Source organism: Myotis daubentonii, chromosome 5 (assembly GCF_963259705.1).
Source record: "Myotis daubentonii chromosome 5, mMyoDau2.1, whole genome shotgun sequence".
NCBI lineage: Eukaryota > Metazoa > Chordata > Mammalia > Chiroptera > Vespertilionidae > Myotis > Myotis daubentonii.
Window position 1 is genome coordinate 11,384,869 of NC_081844.1, and position 22,634 is coordinate 11,407,502.

Below are 22,634 nucleotides of genomic sequence, written 5' to 3' on the forward strand. Positions count from 1 at the left end.
AGGAAACCAAGTGTCTATATGTGCTCCTAAAAAATGATACAGGTTCAGTTAGAAATGTTTTATTTGTTAGGAAAGGTCAACCCTTCACCACCCAGCCCCTATCCAGGTCCCTTGTGCGAGGCCGCTCACTGAGGCTGGGGGTCCTCTCCATTATCACTGCTTCCTCTTCGACCTGGCGTGGCCGTGGGAGAGTCAGGGGGTGACTGGTGAGAAAGGTGGTGGAGGTCATGTCACAATCTCTTGTGGACTTCAGATGCCACAGACTCAAGGATGCTTAACTTAGTGGAAGTCTTGTTCCTCTCCATTATGGTCATGTCTGAGGAAAAACTCCATCACAGGAGCCAGGCTGCCTAGGTTTGAATCCTGCCTTTACCTCATCTGACCTGGAAGAGGCACTTAACCATGCCTCCTTTCCCACATCTCTATAGGAAAGAGAGGATGGGCAAGCTGATTTAGCTTTGAGTGTTACCTCTCTCCCCTTGGAGGGACACACTGGGTGTTCCCTACCTGCCGGCTGCTGGCAAACTGATCTAGTCTCCAGTTCTGAAGCTCCTTCTTGCAGGGGGCCTGCATCCTCTTCCCCAACCAGGCTTAACTACAAAGGCTCCTAAACTCCTTTGCTATCAGCCTCTTTGAGGGCAATAACTGACAGAAACTCTACCAGGCCTCCTCTGATCATAGATCAGGTCCCTTTCCCTTTGCAGGCTTCCGTCTCAATCTATAAAATGGAGGAAGTGTCCCACCCACATAGGAGATGAAGCCCCCAGATCCCCATCCCACTATTTTGAGGGAGTAGGAAGGGGAGACCTTCCTAGAGCATGCTGGGTATGCACAGTGTGCAGCTGTAAAGTTTTGTTGCTTGAGGTTAGAGCTACACTCACCGAGGGACCAGGCTGGCCTGAACTCAGGTGGGCATGCAGCAGAGCAGCCACCTCATCCTGCTCAGCCTCCAGAGCCATGGCCAGGGCACTGGTGCCCTCCTGAAGAAAAACGGACAGTTAGGTCACTGAACCAAGGCATGGGTACCTGCCTGCCCAACCAGCCCACCCACAGTAGCTCACATTGTCCAGGAGGGCAGGATCGCAGCCTGGCTGGGCCAGTAGCAGCCGGACAGTTTCCAGGTGCCCGTACTCGCTGGCAAACATCAGTGCTGTGGCTCCGTCCACATCTTGCACATTGACATCTGCCCCACATGCTAGCAGGGCTGCTACCATGTCCTGTCGGCCGTGGCTGATGGCCAGCATGAGGGCTGTCTGTCCTGTCTGTGGAGTGGGGAAGACAGGACTGGGTGGGCTTTAGGGGAAAGGAGGTAAAAATCAGGGTTGGTTCCTGAATTGTAAGTATCCACGCACCTGGCTAGCCTTGGCATTGATGTTGCCCATTTGGAAGAGTCTTTGGACCACAGGGATGTCCTCGTGCCCAACAGAGGTGAGTGCAGCTAACATAAGGGCTGAGTAGCCTGCTTGATTCTGGCAGTCAACCTTGCAGACTCCTAAGAGTAAGGAGGGGATCAGTCAACTAAGCTACACCCTAGCCCAACCTGGTTCACTCACCTCTCCCAGTCTCAGGTTCATCTGTTACAGGTGTTCCCATGGGTCATGAATTGACTCCCCTTTGCCTACAAGGTTCTACCAAGAACCATGTGGCTCCTCTCACGTTCAGTGTTCTGCCCTCTCTACCTTGCACTCAATAAGGGATGTTTATTTTTATGGCTACAAGCACCATCATTGTTCCCCCAGAGAACTGTGCCAACTATTTCACCTTGATTCAAGTCCCCCCTCATTTCCTTCCAGCAGCCAGGAGTAGATCAAAGGAATTTGGTCCAGTCTATTTAAAACCTTCCTGTTTAACTCCTGGAATAAATGCTATTGTCCACCATGACCTATGAAGCTGTTAACTAATGTTCTCTGGAATCCTCTCCTTCCCTAAGCCTGTTACAAATGGAATGTGTCCTCCAAAACATGTTGAAGAACCATAAATGTGACCATACTTGGAAACAGGCTCTTTGCAGATGTAACAAAATGAGGTCATTATGGTAGGCCCTAATCCTGTATAACTGGTATCCAAGGAGATGGGTTGGGGACCATTGATAATGGTCCCCTAAGATTGAGGATTGTTAGAGTTAAGGAATGGGAGAGGAAGCTGAGACCTCAGAGGTGAAAGTTGAGAAGAAGGGTGTTAGGGAGTAAGGTCATGGAGGTGACATCAGGGTTTTAAGGTGACCTTTCAAGTGTAAGGCTGATACATCCACGTGAAGGGAGAGGAGCAGGTCAAGGAACTGAGAAGCCAAGTTGGAGGGATGAAAGGAAAGCAACCCCTACATGAGGTTCATTGAGGGCTCAGGGTCCTGGGGGAGGTTGGACCAGGCTGGCATGACCACAAGTGGGTAGGGTATGGGGGATACTGGCGATGACTGATAGGGAGTTGGCTGAATCGGGTTCAATACAGGGTAAAAGGGTCCAAGGAGCTTTGGGTCTCACGAATGACAGCCAATCCCCTTTAAGGTAGAGGATGCCCAGAAAATAAATGTATCACCCCCTCCACAAAGCCCCAGCCTGGTAACCAGCCCAGAGTAGCTGTGACCTTCCTTTGGTCACCAAGACCTGCAGGCCCCCAGAGGTTACTGGTCTTGAGGGAGGGTAGTCAGAAGGGCTCTTGGGCAGTTGGTCCCATGGGCAAAGCAGCATGGGTGGCCCACTCCACTACCTGGTACCTAGTATGCTTTCAGTACATTTCTGGGTTCTGCAGCACCTGGGACCAAATCTGTTCCTGAGGAGGCAGGGGATGGAAATGTAGGAAGTGGAATTGGAGGGTAGGGACAGTCCCAGAACAGGATGGTAGTCTGACCAGTGAGTATCTTCCCTCAAGAGTGGAAAAAGGCAGCTGGCTGGACGTGTGGACTTAGGAAGCACCAGGACTGGAGCTTCATCCTGCATGCCTGATGCATCTACAGGTGTTCTAGCTGTCCAGGTAGGGAGATGATGCATCCCCATTTCACAGTTAAGGAAGCGAAGAGATAAAATAACCCCCTAAATTTAGGACAACATAATTCAAAAGCCTGGCCAAAACCGGTTTGGCTCAGTGGATAGAGCGTCGGCCTGCGTACTGAAAGGGCCCAGGTTCAATTCCGGTCAAGGGCATGTACCTGGGTTGCAGGCACATCCCCAGTAGGAAGATGTGCAGGAGGTGGCTGATCGATATCGATGTTTCTAACTATCTCTCTCCCTTCCTCTCTGTAGAAAATCAATAAAATATATTTTTAAAATAATTCAAAAGCCTGGAAAGTGAGTTGGGTCAGGGCAGAGCTCAGGTCAGTCCATGTTGGATCTTGAAACACCCAGTGAAGGACTGGTGGTGCCATCTGCCTGGCCAGCCTGTCTCTACATTTCTTCAGGTTTTCCCAGCTGAGAACTGCCCAGGCCTTCCTTTACCTGTCCACCCCATTGCCTAGTACCCTGCCCACCCCTCCTCCATGCTGACCAGTATCCAGCAGCAAACTGGAGATGGCAAGGTTCCCATGGGACACGCTGTAGTGCAGGGCTGTGTTCCCGTTGCCGTCAGCCAGGTTCACCACGTGGGCCAGCAGCTCCTGTCCCAGGCATGCTATCGCCCGCAGGACCCCGGCTACAAGCTCAGCCTGCGAACGGCGCTGGCTGGACACTCGAAACCACTCCAGGGCCACCAGGCGCGCAGCGCCCTGCCGGGGCAGGGAAAAGCATCAGCGAAGGTCCCGGTGCCATGGCAGGGAGGGTGCAGAGTTGGGGCTGGGAGTCCAGGCAGGGGAAGGATGCTCACTACTTGTCTGAGGAGGGCCGTGGGGGCCCATGGGGCCGCACCCCTTTGGAAGAGGGAGTACACTGGGCCCCGAAGGTGGTGAGCGTTTGTCTGGGGAGTCCGAGAGTGGGCCTGGGGCTTGGGGTGGGGATCCCTTTAGGGAACCAGGTAAGGATCAGCGCGGTCCTGGGAGATTCCTTTACAGAGCCTGGGATCGGTGGAGGTCCCTAAGCTAGACGGAACTCCAGACCCTCCCCCAACTCTAGACCACAGGGGAGGTCCTTGGCGGACCCCACGACTTCCTCTGTAAAGGGCTGTCTCCTCGCGCACTCACGCTGTCACGTGCGACTCCACGGGGCTGGCTCAGCTGCCGCTGCAGCGCTGCGCACGCTTCCCTCAATCGCGGGCTCAGTTCGCACCTACAGAAGAGGTCGGGAGAGGCTCAGGAGTGGTGGGGGTGGGGGCGCGGAAACTGGAAAGAAAACAACAGTCCCCACTCCAGTGTCCTGGCGCTGCTCACCTCCCCTGCGCACCCGGCTGAGGCTCTGCCGCTGGCTCCGGCTCGGGGTCCCGAACGACTCCGCTGCTGGGCGGGCCGGGGGTGCCCGAGTCAGACCCCTGGCCGCTGTCCTCCCCAGAGCCACAGGAGCTGCTCCTCAGGGGATCGCCGGCACCGTCTTCGCTGTCACTGTCTTCCTCGCTGGATGAGCTCTCGTACCTGGGGGCAGTTAGGGAGGCGTCTGTTGAACCTCCCCTGTGGGCTCGTTCCGGAGTCCTGCCAGGTGGGATTGGCTATTCCCATTTCCCAGAGGAGGAAACTGAGGGGCAGAGCTGGAATTCAAACCCCAGTCCATGTTCCCGTAGATGCTGTCATGAGGAGGGGGAAAATGCTCACTCTCCGTTGGTGACCCCAACAAACTGCAGGCTCTTGGGTCCGGGGCTGGGTTGGGCGCCAGGTGTTCCGTCTCTCCTCTTCATGATGGATTTGAGCATGCCTGCCAGGGATCGGATAAGGACACTGAATTCGAGACCAGTGGTCATCAAGCCAGGGCTCCGGGAGAGGTTGGGACTCACCCGCGGGCGCTATGGCCCTGTCCCCATCTGTGAGTCCAGACGGGCTCCGCGTCAGGTAAGGGACCTCCGCGGAAGGCTCGGTCTGCGTGGACTTCTCAACACAACCCCATGGGGTCTGGGTCGCAGCCTCGCGCGACTGAGACTGGGCCGCTGACTCCTCCGTAGCCTCTCGGGCCTCCTCCAACTCTCGCAGCCGGCTCCGCAGGAGCTCGCTCACCCCGCACTGGTGCTCCAGGCTGGTGCGCAGCAGCTCCAGCTCGCGCTCGGCGGCAGCGGGCAGTCCCAGCAGCGCCTCGGTCACCCACGCGTCCGCCTCAAGGGTCTTGGAGACCGCCTGCACGCCGGCTTCCCGGGTCTCCGGCACTGCCTGGGCTTCTGCCTCTTGGGTCCCCAGCACGGCCTGGATTCCAGGCTCCTGCGTCTGGGGAGCCCGGTCGGGGGTCCCCGCCGCCCCGTCAAGGACGTGGAGTGCGCCCTCGCTGCGCCTCAGAGCCTCCTCGTCCAGGCCGTCCGCCCGGGGGCTGGCCCTGGCGCGAACGCCGCGCTCGGAAGTCGCCAGGCGTTCGGTGAGCCGCCGCAGCTGTGCGAGCTTGTCCGGGCGCGCCTCGGCCTCCAGGTCGTCTTCTGGCTGCCGGCGCCCGGCCAGTAGCCTCGCCTTCTCCGCACGCAGCACGCGCACCTGCTCCTGCAGCTGGGGCAACGCGCGCGCCTGGTCCTCGAGCTCGCGCAGACGCCGCAGCGCCAGGGCCATTTGCTCACGCACCATCTGCAGTTGCACTGGGCCTGGCGAGGCAGGGGCGGGATTGGGGGCGGAACCTGGGGCTGGGCTGCTGCGGCCCGAACCACGCGGGCTGCGCTCGCGCTCGTGCGCCTGCGCCAGCTCCAGACGTCGGCTGGTCTCCAGGAGCGTGTCCTCCACGTGCGGGTTACGCACCGGCACCCGTGGCGACAGCGGCGGCAGCAGGAACCAAGTGGGTGCGCCCGGAGAGAGTGCACCCGACGCTCCCCCTTCATCACTAGCCAGGGACTCGCTGGATGTCCAGGCCCCTGGGCTACGCGCGCCCGTGATGCCGACCCGGGACCCGCGGGGACGGCGTGCCAGCTGGGCGCTGGGGGCGCGACGGGCGACAGGGCCGCGCTCCAGCTCCTCCACGTATTTGAGGAAATCCAGGTCCAAGTGGAAGCCATAGGGCGTCTCCACGGTGTAGGACGAACTCGGGCTGCGGGAGCCCCCAATCGGGCCGTGGCACAGGTGAGAGCCGCCCAGGTCTGCAGGCATGACAGGGGCGTGAGGGGTGTCAGGCCAGGGGTACCCCTCCCCACCACAACACACCAGCAGGGCTCCACCTGCACCAAGCCATTACACACCCAAAGCTCAATGCCTATATGCACCCAAATAGTCATGCAAACACACGTTATTGAGCTCCTACTACATGTCAAGCACTTTTCTGAGGACAAAGCATCGAACTAGACAAACATCTCTGTCCTCTTGTAGGAGACAGATGGACACAAACATTACAAATAGTGCTTAAGGCAATAATAAGATGAAGTAGAGTATAACTGGAGGAGGCATTACTTTGGCTCTGGTTGTCAAGGCCAAGTGATGAGGAGGAATCAGCTGGGGACAGAAGGTTCCTAAAAGAAAACAGCCCATGCAAAGGTCCTGGAAGGGGAGGGGGGTGAGCACGGTGGGCTGGAATAAAGGGTGAGTTGAGGGTGTCCAGAGCAGAGTAATGGAAGAGATGGGGAGAAGAGTAGGAGAGGTGAACTGAAGCCAGACAGAGGGAGTCTCCTGGGCCATCATGAGATGTTAGATTACATTCCACATGTGACAGGGCAGCACAGAGGCCCCTCTGGCCACTATGCAAAGAAGGAACTGCAGGGTTGTGTCCACACACCAGCACCAAGTGTGGACCTGTGCACACTTACCATTTCGTACACTTACCAGACACGTTCTGATTCAGGGCAAACTTGGCCATGTTTCCTGGAGTAGCCACCAAACACACCCTGAAAAAGTCCCCCAGAGGGGGTAAAGGTGGAGTCAGGCCCTATCCTTCTGGCTATGACTCTAGGGTCAGCCTGGATTCTGAGTGAGTAAACAGACCCAAGAGTTCCTCTCCAGCAACCCACCCCCACACACCAGTGCCCTTTCTTCCATCCTCCCTCAACAGGCCTTCAAACTTTGGAATGAATGAATGTGGGAACACCCAGGTGCCAGGCCTCAGCCTGCTGGGCAGGGGGAGAAAGGAAGAGCATCAAAAGGAGAGAGGAAAGTAATTCAGAAAACAAGAGAAGCCCAGCTAGTGTGGCTCAGTGGTTGAGCATTGACCTGTGAACCAGGAGGTCATGGTTCAATTCCAGTCAGGACATATGCCCAGGTTATGGGCTCAATCCCCATTAGGGGGCATGCAGGAGGCAGCTGATCAGTGATTGTCATCATTGATGTTTCTCTCTCTCCCTTCCTCTCTAAAACAAATAAAAAATATGTTTTAAAAAGAAAAGATGTCCAGTTGGCATGGCTCAGTGGTTGAACCAGGAGGTCACAGTTTGAGTCCTGTTCAGGGCACACGCCTGTGTTGCAGGCTCATTCCCCAATGTGGGGAGTGCAGGAGGCAGCCGATCGATGATTCTCTCTCATCACTGATGTTTCTATCCCTCTCTCCCTCTCCCTTCCTCTCTCTGAAATCAACAAAAAGAAAAAAAGAAAAAGAAAACAAGAGTAGCTGGAGGTGGGAGTGGGTATGGGTGTCATTCCAAATCTGAGTTTTCTGTCAATAGCTGGGGAAAATCAGAAAGTAATCATCACAGGGGTGGAATGTGAACCTTCAGAAGAGGAAGGCAAGAACTGGAAGTCCTCATGGGCTCATTAAGAACTCATCTGGTCAGATTCTGCAGATTAAAAAACAACAAAAATATAGAATCACTTAAATGTTTCCCTTAGAGTCTAAATGCAAACAAGATACAACTGTGCATATGAATTTTTATCAAGGTTACTTGTGAGACCTCTTTAGGAAAGACAGAGTTGGGGGCCAGCTGCACAAAGGATGCAAATCAATGGATACCTGTACCCCTGGAATACCCCTAGTGGAGTGCCACAGGGCTTATAAGAGGTTGTAATGGAACCACAAACACCCAGGTTGTCAGAGCTGAAACTATGCCTGGGGATGGAGGGAGAGTAAGTCAGGGTGTCATGATGGAGGCTCTAGGAAACTGAGGGAGATTGAGACCCATCTAATAATGTGATATTTTACAAGGACAAATATTGAGTCCAGAACTTGGATTCAGAAAGCACAGGGTGAGAAAGATGGGGCTTTAAAGAGCTCACCTGAAAAGCCTCAGGGAAGGGCAAGCAAGCTGCCAGTATCAAGTGCCTACTGCATTCCCTGCTTGATCAGATGTAATCCTGTGCAATCCTGCAAGGTAGATATCCACATTTTACAGATGGGGAAACTGAGGTACAAAGCAATTAAGTCAATTGTGGGAAACACCCTCTGCTCATCTTCTGGAGACCCTTGCCTATCAGACCAATGTGACCGCTCCCTAACCCACAGCTCATTTGTGCTAAACTAACCATCTTTCCACTTCCCGCCTTTGTCCAGCCTGGGTCCCTGACCTCCCCCATCCAGAACCTTTTCCTGTCCCAAAGCAGCTGTTTCCTGCCCCTTATAGCAGTTGCAAGGGGTGGACCAGCAGGACAGCTAGTCATCACACAGGACATCCAGTGCCTCTCAGGACTTGTTTTTAGAAAACTGCCAGAGAGAAGTTTGGCCATGGAAAAGGCCTGGGTGGGGGGTTGGAAGTCTGGGCCTTTTCACACACCGCTCCAAGTGGGACTGAGCTGGGATCAGCCCTCTCCTCCAGGGACATCTGAGGTGCTGGGAACTCGAAGAATAGCTGTGGGCCATCCCTAAGACCCAAACCCCCTCCGCAGCTGGAACCAGAGGCTGGGTGGGGAAATGGGTGGATTCTCCAAGAATGGTAAAGAATGATAAAAACACTCTTTCCATTTTCAATGGACCAGCTTCAATTCTAGGCAATCTGTAGGGATTAACTAAAAAATCCTAGCTAAGCCCTCTAAGGTAGGTTTTCTTACTGTCTTTCTCCTTTATACAGGGGAAGAAAGACAGATTACGTGATGCTCCCAAGGTCACATTCAGGCAGAGGCAGATTTAAACCTAGGCGGCTTTGCCACTGTTTCTGCATTGGCCATTCCACTTGATGGTCTTCTAGAAACAGCCCGTCCCTCCCCGACGACCCTGATGCCTGTCCCCGCGTGTGTCCCCGATGGCAGGGAGTGGGTTCACCCCCCCCACCACCACCACCCCCGTGGCTCCAGGGGCTGCAGCCTCACCGGAGTTGGGGAGCTGGGGCGTGCAGCTGCCCTCCTCTCTCCTCTGCTCCCGCCTGAGCTGTCAGCTAGATTCGGGTCCTCTGCCTGAGGCCCCCTCATTAGGCCGTCAGAGCTGATGCCAGACGCCCCCACTCCAGCCCCAGGGACTATTTCTGGACTCGGTGCTGTGATCACCAAATACCGCAGGCAGTGCAGCTCCTGGTCCTGGGGAGGGGACTCTCCCCCCAGCCCCTCCCCCCGCTTGAGGCCGTGTGGTGGCACCCCCTAAAGTTGGACCGGAACTTGCACACCCCCGAGGTAGGGGTGTTGGATGATGATGGTGTTGGGGGGGGAGGTACTCAGGTCAGCACCGACCACTCCCTCACCGCCCCCCCCCCACCCCCCCAGACGGCCTCGCAGGGACAGAGCCGTTTCCTAGAGGAAACGCTGCCGGGCGGTTCCATCCGCTACCCATTGTCTACCGGCGGGGGCCGTCCGTCCCTCCCCAACACCGTTTCCGTCACACCCCCACGCACACCCAGGTCCAGCGCGAGGGGCTCGACCCGGTCCCCAAGCTGTCCGGGGAGACGCGTGGAAAGGCTGGGGAGTCGGCTGGGGAGCTAGGGGGCGAGCAAGCCCCGATTTGGCTCCTGAAGGGCGGGAAGAGGGCGATCTCACGAATACGGAGCTTCCCATTCTGCGCGCTGCCCACTGGGGGCTCTCAGGGTGGGAGGGGTCGCAGCCGGAGGACACGGCGCCCGCCCCGTCGCAGCGCGCGGCCCGCGGAGGGGCTGCAGGCGCAGCGCCACTTCCCGGGGCGCCCCCTTATCCGCCCCAGATCCGCTTCGGTGGCCCGCAAGCCGGCGATTTACCTGATGCCGCAGCCACATCCGCGCCCGCACCCGAGCCCGCCCCCTCGAAGCTCGAGAACAGGTTATCAATGCCTTGACGCTAATTGACGGTCGCTCCAGCCAACCAACGCCCGACACCCTCTGAACTGTCCAATAGTGAGGTGGAGTGGGCGGCGCCGCGAAGGTGGGAGAGCCTGGGGGCGGGGCCTGGAATGACTGTCCCCGAGGGACAGCAGGACGGAGCCCTGTGGCCAAGTGCTGCCCAGCGAAGGGCTAAGGACCTTGGGTTTGATCCACTGGACATGGGGGAGCCATGGAAGGCTCTGAGCAGGAAATTCACTGGGGGGATTTGTGTGTTTGGAACATCCGTTGGGTGGAAGCTGGAAGGACTGATGCTCAGATCCCAGTGGGTGAGGTACCGGACCCTGGATCTTTCCCACCACAGGGTCTTTGCACATGCTGTTCCACCTTCCTGAACTGTCTTCCCTGCACATATCTGTCCCACTAATGTCAGCACCATAAGGACAGGGAATTGATTTATTTTGGCCACTGCTTTATCCAATGCCCCTGGCAATAAATGTTTGTTGAACATTTAAAATTACATTTAACATTTTAATCCACTTGGAATATATTATTATCTAAAGCGACTGTACACATTGGTTTTTTCCCCTGATTATTTTAGTATTTTTGAGCACCTACTGTGTACCTGGCACTGTGTATGTCCCTAAGGTGACACAATCCCTGTCATCCTGCACCTCAAAGCTGAGAGGCAGAGGCAGACTCAAGCTAAAGTTTATGGTAAGGGGGTGATGAGTGGGAGCTGGGGTCTACGGGAGGAGAAAATAGGGGCAAAACCCTGACCTGGAGGGTCCTGTGAGGCAGCCTGGAGGTGTGCCATTTAATGAAGGGTGCTCCAAATAGGAGAAAGTGCACGTGCAAAGGAAGAGAGGAAGGATGCTCCCTATATCAGGACTTTGACTAGGTCAGTGTGATGGTAGGAGGGTAACTGAAGGGACCGGCAGAAAAGCACATCTGAAGCTTTCAGACTTTATCTGATGAGCGGATCCCTGGAGGCGAGTTATTTATTCCAGATTCCTCTAAGATGTTGCCCCAGTGCTACTCCACTTCAACTACTGTAGCTTTAGAATGTATTTCAATATCGGGCATTCTTCCTTTTAGAAAATTCCTGGGCTATTTCCACTGTCTTTTTTTCATGCACATAAACTGTTTGTAGAATTCTGTCAAATTTTCCCATGAACACTTCATTGGAATTTAAAGAATATTTTTATTGTAAAATAAAATGTACACACATAGAAGCAAACTCAATAAGCGACATAAGCCCTGGCCTGTGTGGCTCAGTTGGTTGGGCGTCATCTAGTGCACTCAGATGTTCCCTGTTTGATTCCAGGGTTCCAGGTTAGGGCACATGCCCGGGTTGCAAGTTCAATTCCAGATTCCTGGTAGGAGGTGTGCAGGAGTCAGTCAATACCTCACTTTCACATTAATGTTTCTATCTCTCTCCCTCTCCTTTCCTCTCTCTCTAAAAATCAATAAAGAACCTTTGAAAAAAATAAAGAAACCACATAAAATAAATGTATAGCTTAAGGAATACTGAAGGGAGGTTCTCAACCAAGGTGATTTTTAAAATATATATTTTTATTGATTTCAGAGAGGAAGGGAGAAGGAGAGAGATGGAAACATCAATGATGAGAGAGAATCATTGAACTACTGCCCCCTGCAGGCCCCCTATTAGGGATTGAGCCTGCATCCCAAGCTGCCGGGATGTTTCTCAGCATCTAGAAGAGTTCAGGAATCTGGAGAAGGTCTGCAAGTATATTAATAAAGAGACTGGACATGAAATATAAAACCCTGACCTGGAGAGTCCTGTGAGGCAGCCTGGAGGCATTTTGGAAGGAATTTTGGGGAGCCAGAGGAGACCTAGCTTCAGTAACCAAGTTCTCTGAATCTCTGGACCCCTAGCTTTTTTATTAACACAAATTGCCCTAAAGCAAAGCAGATATACATGTCAAAGGGGAAGTTTGGTAGACAGTAGGCATTGTCAGGGTGGGGGAACTGCCCTCAGCTGTCTGGCAACAGGCAACAATATATGCAAATCTTTAGGTTTGGGGAAATGCTTTCAGCTATTCCAGCAGGCAATAACATGATTCAGCCCTGCTGAATATAGAAGCCCATCAACCTTTTGAGGACTTCTTGCTTTTTATTATGCCCTGCTGGAATTAGCTTCCAGCACCAGGCATTGAACCATGACCTCCTGGCTCATAGATGGACACTCAACCACTGAGCCATACCAGCAGGGCCCAGGGTGATTTGATTTTATTTTTATTTGGCAGGGGGGGCTCATCCGGGATATGAACCCAGGGTGATTTTAATTGTCATAATGGAGAAGAGGAAAGGATCTAGTGGGTGGAAGCCAGGGATGCTGCTGAACACCCTACAGTGCACAGAGTAGCCCCACAACAAAGGATTATATAGCCTGGATGTCAATAGTGTTGAGTTTGAGAACCCCAGCTGGGAGGTGAACATAATTTTAACCCTCACCCAGGTCAACATGTCTCCAGCTACCTCAGAAGGCCCTCCATTCACCACGTTCCCATCACAGCTGCCTTCTTACTTTGCAAAGTAACCACCGTTGTGACTTTTGTAGTAATCACTGCCTTCCATTCCTGAATAGTTTATCACCCGAATATGAATCTCCAGACACTGTAGTTTTAGTCTCGCCTGTTTGGAGACTATGAAACCTCCGCTCTTATCTTCTTGAAGGAAAGATTTCAATCACAAAACAAAGTGTAGCAAAGTAAGTAAGAATTTATTGGCCTCAGCAAAAATATACTTAGGACAGTGAAACAAGGGAGGGCACAGACGAAGCAATAAGAGAGCCTAGAATGGGCTGCTTTGCCTCGCTGAGAAGTCAGAGAAAAGAGGGGCTTGGAGACAGGGTCAGGGGGTTAGCCCAGGACAAGCTGCCACTTGCAACCATTGCTCCCCTGGTTGCAAGTCTTGCGGGGGCCCTTAGGGGAAAGATGGGAGAAGGGAATGGCAGCGGCGTGCTCCAGTGGGCGAGAGTTTGAGATGGGTCCTTCATGCTGAGCATATTTACCTCTCTCCTGCAGGGAGAAATCTTAGGTCTCATGGGAGGGTCTCAATAGAATATTTATCAGTTTCCTAGGTGTGCTCTTTCAGGTTCATGCTCTCCACTGATTGGTCAACGCTAGGGCAGGGGTCATTAGTCAATGTAGCTGGTCCTGAGGCAGCTACAGCATCACTTGTCTGGTTTTGCTGCTTTTCTGGGCCTGGAGCTAAAATACAACTGAGGCCCAGATGTTATCTTTAGGGAGGAAAGGTTAGGGCAGGGGTGGGCAAACTTTTTGACTCGAGGGCCACAATGGGTTCTTAAACTGGACCGGAGGGCCGGAACAAAAGCATGGATGGAGTGTTTGTGTGAACTAATATAAATTCAAAGTAAACATCTACACTAATAAAAGAGAAACATGGTAATTGGCATATGGCCGCTACCCTTTTCATTGGCTAATCAGCGAGATATGCAAATTAACTGTCAGCCAAGATGGCCGCCGGCAGCCAGGCAGCTTGAAACTAACATGAGGCTTGCTTGCCTCAGTGACGGAGGAAATCAACGTTCCCCGCCTGCGGCTGCAGGCCTCTGAGCCTGCAGTTTCAAACATTGTAACAAATACTGCCGGACTTCAGCCAGCAGGATCACAACATTGTATGCAAAGACCAGAAACCTACTTTCAGGAGCAGAGGCCTAAGAGGTGGAGCCAAGCCTCAAGCTAAAGCTGGCCCAGAATAAAAAAAAAAAAATGGAAAAAAGGAGCGGTTGGGAGTTCAGTCACCCCCAGCCTGGAAACAGCCCTCAGCCCCTCACCCAGACTGGTCAGCACCCCAGTGGGGACCCCCACCCTGAAGGGTGTGTGACCAGCTGCAAACAGCCCTCAGCCCCTTACCCAGGCTGGCGAGGCACCCCAGTGGGGACCCCCACCCTGATCCAGGACACCCTTCAGGGCAAACCAGCCAGCCCCACCCATGCACCAGGCCTCTACCCTATATAGTAAAAGGGTAATATGCCTCCCAGCACTGGGATCAGCAGAGCCGAGAGGCCTCCTGGCACCGGGATCAGCATGACAGGGGGCAGCGCCCAAACACCCTGATCGGCCCTGCTCTGTGTGTGACAGGGTGCGGCACCCCAACCCCCACCTCCCCCCACCACGAGCCCTGCTCTGTGTGTGATGGGGTAGAGCCATAACCTCCCCATCGGCCCTGCCCTGAGTGTGAGAGTGGCAGCGCCCCAACCCCCTGATCGGCCCTGCTCTGTGGGTGATAGAGGGCGGTGCCCCAACCCCCCCACGGGCCCTGCTCTGTGTGTGACGGGGTAGAGCTATAACCTCCCCATCAGCCCTGCCCTGAGTGTGACAGTGGCGGTGCCCCAATCCCCTGATTGGCCCTGCTCTGTGGGTGATAGAGGGCAGCGCCCCAACCCACTGATCCACCCTGCTCTGTGTGTGACAGGGGATGGTGCCCCAACTCCCCTATCAGACCTACTCTGTGAGTGACAGGGGGGAGCTCCTCAACCCCCTGATGGGCCCTGCTCTGTGCGTGACAGGAGGGAGCTCCCCAACCCCCTGATGGGCCCTGCTCTGTGCATGACAGGGTATGGAGCCCCAACCCCCCTGATGGGCCCTGCTCTGTGCATGACAGGGGGTGGTGCCCCAACCCCCCAATCGGCCCTGCTCTGAGCCCGACCAGGGGCTGCACCTAGGGATTGGGCCTGCCCTCTGCCACCTGGGAGCAGGCCTAAGCCAGCAGGGTGTTATCTCCCGAGGGGTCCCAGACTGCTAGAGGGCACAGGCCGGGCTGAGTGACCCCCCCTTCCCCCCGAGTGCACAAAGTTTTGTGCACCGGGCCTCTAGTCATTACATAAAAGGGTACGGTTTTTTTTTTTTATTTCAATAGTTTTATTCATTTCAAACATTTTAACAAGAAGAATGTAAACACTAATTATTATAATTTGAAACTTCAAAAAATGGAGGAATCATAGCACAATAACATACCTTATATTGAAGATGGCAAAGGCAAAATAAAATTGCTTAACAAAGGAAAGGTACAAAAGCCTTTCAAGATAAACTTAAATATAATAAAATAATTTAAAACTAAAACAAATAGAAAAGAACAAAATGTGTAAACAGTAAATTAAACATTTTCTTTAGTGCAACTTCCAAATTATGCCCGGGACGTAGATGTAGATGGCAATGTAGACTGGGTTGAAAGGTTTTTGGTCTTTAAAACATCAACTTCAGTGGGAACAGTGTTGTTGGTCTCCTTTTTTAGCTAATGCATCAAAGTCTGGAGTTAGTTTTGTTGTGGCTATTCTCAGGATAGATCTGAGGTGTTCGCCAGTGAAGCTGGATCTGTGAGGGGCTTTGTTGATGTTCATGACACTAAATGTCTGCTCACAAACATAGGTTGACCCAAACAGCACCAGTATCTTCTGTGCCATCCTCCGGATGTTTGGAAAAGTGGCTTCATTAAGTGAAGCATAAAAGTCTCTTAGTTCAAGAGAGCTGAATTTCTCCTTTAGGACAAAGTCAGACTGAAGATCGATGAGTTCCAGTTGCACCTCTTCTGGTGCTGTTTCAGGGTTTTGTGACAAAGGACAGGCCACCAGCTGAAGTGACTGGTCAATTTTTTCAACATCAGAAAACCGACAACTGAATTCTGCATGCAGGTCATCCAGTGAGTTGCTGTATTTCTTCACGTTTTGGATGGTCTCCTTCTGTGTGGCTAGTGTGGCAAAATGAGTGAAGACTTTGTCTGAAATTTGTCTGGAAAAGAAAATCAGCTTCGATTTAAAGGCTTTCACATTAGTGTACATGTCATGTACATACTGATCTTTTCCCTGTAGCTTCACATTTAGCTCATTCAAATGTGAAAATATATCTACAGCAAATGCAAAGTCACACAGCCAATTCTTGTCACTCAGCTCAGTAAATTCGTCAGACTTCCCCTTTAATTTCAAAAATGCACCAATCTCTTCTTTGAGCTCCCACACTTGTTGGAAAACTTTGCCCAAACTCAACCAGTGGACACGAGAGTGGTAAAGTAAGTCGTGGTGATCCGCATCAGTTTCCTCCAGAAACTTAATAAACTGACGGTGCTGAAGTCCCTTTGCTCAAATGAAATTAACAAGCTTTACGACTGGATTAACAACATGATTAAGTTGTAATATAGACTTGCACAATGATTCCTGGTGAATAATACAATGAAGAAAAATAACATCTTGGTTAGGGTTCTCCTCTTTCACTTTATCCTGAATTCTTTTTAGCAGTCCAACATTTTTTCCAGTTAAATTTGGAGATCCTTCTGTCGTGACATTAGTAAGTTTACTCCATGGTAGCTTCATTTTTTCGATGACAGTAGACACCCGGTCATACAAGCCCTCTCCTCGTGTTTTTCCTTTCAGTGGCTCCATGGCTAAAAACTCCTCCATAATTTCAAAATTGTCACTAATCCCTCGGATAAAAATTAACTGCTGAGCAGTGTCCTTTACGTCATTACTTTCATCCGGTGCTAGTGAATAAAACTTAAAGAACTCTGCCTTACTATTTAACTTGCTGGCCAAGTCTTCATCAATCAATTCCACTGGACGAGTCACTGTCCTGCGCGATAAGCTGAGTTTTTCAAACTTGCCTTTGCTCTCTGGACACAAGAGACCTGCTGTCTCTATCATACATTCTTTCAAAAACTCGCCTTCAGAGAGAGGTTTGGTAGCTTTTGCTAATTTGAATGATAGCATAAAACTTGCTGTGGTAGTTGTCTCTTGAATTGCAGTTTGTCTGTGAAAGACATTTTGCTGAGCCTGTAATTTAGCCATCAACCTCTGTGCAGTAGCCTCCCATTCTTGAGGTGACTGCTTGCTAGCATAGTTGCCATGCTTTGTGGCAAAGTGACGGCTGAGATTGTACTCTTTGAAGACTGCAAGTGTTTCCTGGCAAATCAGACATACCGGCATTGATCGGACTTCGGTGAAAAAATATTTTGTTGTCCACTTCCTCTTAAACACTCGGAATTCACTGTCCACTTTCCTTTTCTTTGGTCCACTCATATTTAATATTGGGCTAAAACCAACAGTACCATTCTCTTATTAAATTCTTTACTAAAATAAGACAGCAAAGTATAAAAACAAGTGATTACATTTGCTCTACTATAACATTTTTGGTCTTCTAAAAATATATATATATATATATATATATATATATATATATATATATATATATATATATATAACAAAATCATCTGAAAAAGTTCAGACATGGGACAGAGGCACACCCTGACCATAGAGAACAACCCCTTTCCTCCATAGGAAACCTGTGTATCTTTCACACAGGCCCTTTGTTTATGGTAACACACATAGCTGCGCATTGCTGTGTCTTCCAGACACACTTGTATGGGAGGTGCTAGGGCAGTGCAAAATATGGGTAACCAGTAGTTACCACTAGCACTTCCGTTACTGGCAAAAAACAGCCACAGTGCACATAGTGTGAAAGAGCCCATTATCAATGTCAGATTGCATCCACTGGACTCTATAAAAACAACCAAGTGCCACCTTTAAATGCCCATTGCAACAGTTTTTCTTATTAAAGGCTGGAAATGGCAGGATATTTATATATATACCCCTACTGTGACAGCCTGGCAGAGCATTACAAAGGAGAAAACCCAGCATCTGGTGATGTCCATAAGTACAAGACTTCAGGCTGTCATTACCAGGAAAGGGTTTCATCCAAGTATTAGATATGAACATTTGATTTTCAGTTTTTCATTTGTCCAATTACTTCTGACACCCTGAAATTAAGCGATTTTGTAATAAAATCTTTAGTTCATCACATTTCTATACAATCTTTTTGTTCAACCCACTGAATTAGGGTTCGTTCACAGTAGCCGTGCTGCCGTTGCAGTGTGGTGCAGTACTGCAATGCAGCGCAGCTAGGGTTAATGCAGGGTACACAGGTTTCCATCATGTTTGCGTTGATGCTAATGTGCAGTGGTGCATGTTAACACAAATGCCCTGTAGCACGCATTTTTACAGCTGAAAGTCTTTGTTGTTTTATTAACAAGTCATGGTGATGTACAGAATGTGGGAACAGGAAAAAATTGTGTTTGAGTAGAGCTCTTAATCTTACCTCAGAAAAGCTCTGATACAGTGCTCTCCAGGGGCATGTCTCCCTACATCACCACGATAACGTGTCTACGCACTCCCGGGGTGATGTCGGCGTCCTCGGGCATTACAAGGAGCCTCTGGAAGATTGAGAGGTTGTTCCTTCTACTGAATGGGCGGATATAAATCCGCCCACTCAGAAGAAGGAGCTGTGGCCTGTTTCCCGATGTTGCCATGTTAACACTGCTGCTGGTGAAGGAGCGGAGGGGAGAGCAAGAGAACCCTCCACTCTTTCGGCTCCGCGGGCCGGATAGAACACCCGAACGGGCCGGATCCGGCCCGCGGGCCGTAGTTTGCCCACGGCTGGCCTAAATCCTCTTCCCGAATGGCTTCCTCTTCACCTCTTTTTAATTTTTTTTAAAAATATATTTTATTGATTTTTTACAGAGAGGAAGGGAGAGAGATAGAGAGTTAGAAACATTAATGAGAGAGAAACATCGATCAGCTGCCTCCTGCACATCTCCCACTGGGGATGTGCCCGCAACCAAGGTACATGCCCTTGACCGGAATCGAACCTGGGACCTTTCAGTCCGCAGGCCGACGCTCTATCCACTGAGCCAAACCGGTTTCGGCTCTTTTTAATTTTTTAAAATATATTTTTATTTATTTCAGAGAGGAAGGGAGATGGAGAGAGAGAAAGAAACATCAATGATGAGAGAGAATCATTGATTGGCTGCCTCCTGCACACCCACTACTAGGGATCGAGCTCACAACCCCGGCATGTGTCCCTGACCAGAATCAAACCCGGGACCATTCAGAGCACAGGCTCAATCCACTGAGCCAAACCAGCTAGGGCCCTCCTCACCTCTTTTGATCTTTGCTCAAGTGTCACTGAGGCTGCCCTGACTGCCTTTTCCCCTTTCTCCACTCAAGACCCCCTTAACCTGTGCTATTTTCTTCTTAGCACTTTCTTACACATGTCTCTCATTTCCTCACTATACTGTTAGTCCCATATGGGCAATACTTTTTTTAAAAAAAAATACATTTTTATTGATATTTTACAGAGAGGAAGAGAGAGGGATAGAGAGTTAGAAACACTGATGAGAGAAACACCAATCAGTTGCCTCCTGCACGCCCCCTACTGGGGGTCACTCCTGCAACCAAGGTACATGCCCTTGACCCAAATTGAACCTGGGACCCTTCAGTCCACGGACCAACGCTCTATCCACTGAGCCATACTGGTTAGGGCAGTCTTCTTCACTTCTTGGTCCCCATGATAGGTGGGGACATATAACAGAAATAGAATCACTGTTTAATAGCTACTCCCTATCAAGAAGAGATTTTCTTACAGACCTTGGGAAACTGAAGGACCTGCTGCAAGAGGAAGGACAGGCCCTGGAGACAGCAGTGTCCTCCTGATTAGCCCCAGAACCCAGATGAGCCTGTCAGTCAAAGAAAATACATTTTAAGTGCAGATCAGGGACAGACCTATCTGAAGGCAGACAGTGTTCTGGGCTAATCTTTTCTGGGGCTAATCTTCAAGGACAATGATAGAAGGCAGGCCCTGGCAACTCACTAACTTTAGATTTTTTCCCCACCCACTAACCCTATATTAGAGCTTGTTTGAAATGAAGTGTCAGAGCCATCTTTTCAGGATGTTACATCTGTTACTCTCTCAGATTGCTGGCTATCCTATCTAATAAAGAGGGAATATGCAAATTGACCATCACACTATCACAAATATGGTGGCGCCCACAGCCGAGGCGGGGTTTCCGTAACACAAGATGGCTGCACCCACAGCAGAGGCTGAGTACCTGTTACGAGCCTTAACGAGCACTCAGCAGGGACCTGAGGCTGCATGGCACTGGGCTGGGGCAGGAGACCTGAGGCTGCGCCCCCTGCCTGATGGGGCTTCACAAGGGACCTCAGGCCGCACCCCCGCCCCAGTGCCAGGCCAGGGGACCTCAGGCCATGCCTCCCACCTGGCAGGGCTTGACGGGGGACCTGAGGCTGTGTCCCCCGCCTGGTGGGGCTTAACAGGGGACCTCAGGCCATGCCCCTCACCTGGCAGGGCTTGACAGGGGGCCTCAAGGTGTGCCCCTTGCCCTAGTGCTGGGCCGGGGGACCTCAGGCCGTGCCCCCACCCAGCACCAGGCTGGGGGACCTCAGGCAGTGCCCCCCACCCAATGGGGCTTGACGGGGGACCTCAGGCCATGCAGCCCGCCCTGGCACCAGGCCGAGGGACCTCAGGCCACACCCCCTCCCCCGCCCCAATGCCGGGCCAGGGGACCTGAGGGTGCGCTGGGGGACCTAAGGGGCTTGACAAGGGTGGGACCGGCTGAGTCTGGATCTCGCCCAATGGGTGTGGGGCCGGCTGAGTCTGGGTCTTGCGTAATTTTGAGGTGCCACGGGTGGACGGGGACTTGACTCTGGGTGCACCCCAGACTCTGACAGGAGGAAGATTTTCATATACATTTTACTAATTTTCTTTCATCTCTGACATGTCTATTATAGATAAAGGGCAAATAGCAATGTTAAAATATTTCCTTTAATTAATCTCTTTTTAATGTGCACAAATTTCATGCCCCTGGCCACTAGTCTGGTTAATAAAACACACCTCATCTCTACTTATTTGATTCCAATTGTGACGGACAGCTGGGACCCTTTGGCATCCAGTATTACCCAGAACCTCAAACAATGTTTGGCACACAGAGGTGCTCAACAAATATTTGTTCACTGAATGAAAAGTAACTTTGAGCTTCACGCAGCCCAAAGATTTCCAAGGGGTCCTGAAAGAGCATCCCTGCTTAGCCTGCCATTGTGAAAACCTGGACCAGGGAGAAGGAAGTGTGATTGGATGGGTGAGGGGAAGAGATGCAATTATCTTAGACCTCTTAAATAACTGTTTTTCCCCCCAATTCTTAACACTGTTTATGGTAGAAAATGTTATTATTTTCTATCATACTCTCTCCCAGACTGAGGCATGAGCCAGAGGTGAAGAGAGGGCGGCTCTGCCCTAGCCGGTTTGGCTCAGTGGATAGAGCGTCAGCCCGGGTTCGATTCTGGTCAAGGGCATGTACCTTGGTTGCGGGCACATCCCCAGTAGGATGTGCAGGAGGCAGCTGATCGATGTTTCTCTCTCATCAATGTTTCTAACTCTCTATCCCTTCCTCTCTGTAAAAAATCAATAAAATATAGTTTAAAAAAAAAAAGAGAGAGGGAGGCTCCTGGCCACTCCAGGGCCCACATGAACCCATTGGGAGCCAGCTTCAGAGCCTTAGCCAGTTCAAGATCCTCCTGGAAACTCTGGAGCAGCCCCACCCTGGTCTGGAATGCCCAGCTGCCCCTCAACACTCACACACTTGACCTTGACTGCCCAGGTTGGGGGCTGGGAAGGGCAGCATCTCCTTCCACCCAGGATCCAGCTGCATGCTCCACCCTCCTCCCCAGGCTCCAGATCCAGCTGATCTACATCCTGTCAGTTCCACCACCTGAGGCAGCTCTGGAAATCATTCCTGTCTCCACATTTGGGTAATCCAAGACCACACCTCCCAGGCTCTCTCTGCTGCACTCCTGGCACCCCTCCTACCCCTTTCCCTCAGCTCTCCCCCTGCCCCCAGTTTTAAACAATTTCTATCTATCTTCAGGCAGGAGTCTGGGGGAGTTTCACACATCCTCAGGTGTTTCTCAACCTAGTTGAACTTTGCATGAACACGTCTTTTATTGTTACTATTTACACTTCACACTTTTATTAAAAACAGCCTTTTGTCTTAACAAGAGAAAAATTCTGAGATGTTCTAATTAAATTACAGCAGCCAGAGAGTGAAAGAGACAGGATAGTTGACCAGTTAATAGCTGGGGCCAACTGACAAAAGAGCTCACATTCCTGAGTATATGTTGGAGCTTTGAATCAACCTCCAGGGGTTTATTAGCCAATAGACCTGCATCCTCCTGCGCTTTAATTTTTAGGGCTGTTGCTTATGACCAACCCATCAAAGGTAATAATTATTTCTTTCTTATGGACCGTGTTCCCATCAAAGAACTGCCCCACTTCACCTTTTCCTGCACCCCCCTCCCTTAATCTGTAACCAATGTAAATTCTCTCATCTTTCTTCTGCAAACATACTGTATAAGAGCATCCCTGGACTCCAGGACGATGGAGTCCCCACCTGGCCCTGCAGCTGGGGGCTCAGACCCAATGCCCAGGTCCTTTTTCTGGCTAACAAATGGCTCAATTAAACCCTTTCTTTCAGAAAAGCTTTCGGCTGTGGAAGTGCTTTTGTTTGTTTGCTTGTTTGTTTACTTAATGTCCTTGTTCAGTATTTATTTTTAAAAATTACTAAACGCAACCCATCAGGACACTGATTCAGGCAGGAATCGTCAGTGATGCTGAAACTAGCAGGTGGAAGTTTCATGA

At 51.4% G+C, this 22,634-nt stretch overlaps 1 protein-coding gene across 6 annotated transcripts; it reads right to left on the reverse strand.

Moving 5' to 3' along the window:
- Positions 1–43: 43 nt before the first annotated feature.
- KANK3 (KN motif and ankyrin repeat domains 3) lies at positions 44–10,117 on the reverse strand. Of its 6 annotated transcripts, XM_059695895.1 has the most exons (13): positions 10,051–10,068; positions 8,174–8,261; positions 7,672–7,737; positions 6,794–6,855; positions 4,849–6,117; positions 4,670–4,769; positions 4,295–4,492; positions 4,109–4,193; positions 3,481–3,697; positions 1,353–1,492; positions 1,062–1,262; positions 882–980; positions 44–203 (listed from the first exon to the last, which is right to left on the reverse strand). In XM_059695895.1, exons 4-13 carry the CDS (start codon positions 6,825–6,827, stop codon positions 126–128), a joined length of 2,421 nt encoding a protein of 806 aa, XP_059551878.1. In that variant the 5' UTR covers positions 6,828–6,855; positions 7,672–7,737; positions 8,174–8,261; positions 10,051–10,068; the 3' UTR covers positions 44–125. The 6 variants fall into 6 exon arrangements, with proteins under 6 accessions (XP_059551878.1, XP_059551874.1, XP_059551879.1 ...); XM_059695891.1 differs by having other exon boundaries at positions 44–980; positions 10,051–10,070; XM_059695896.1 differs by lacking the exons at positions 7,672–7,737; positions 8,174–8,261 and having other exon boundaries at positions 10,051–10,097.
- Between the last annotated feature and the right edge of the window lie 12,517 nt (positions 10,118–22,634).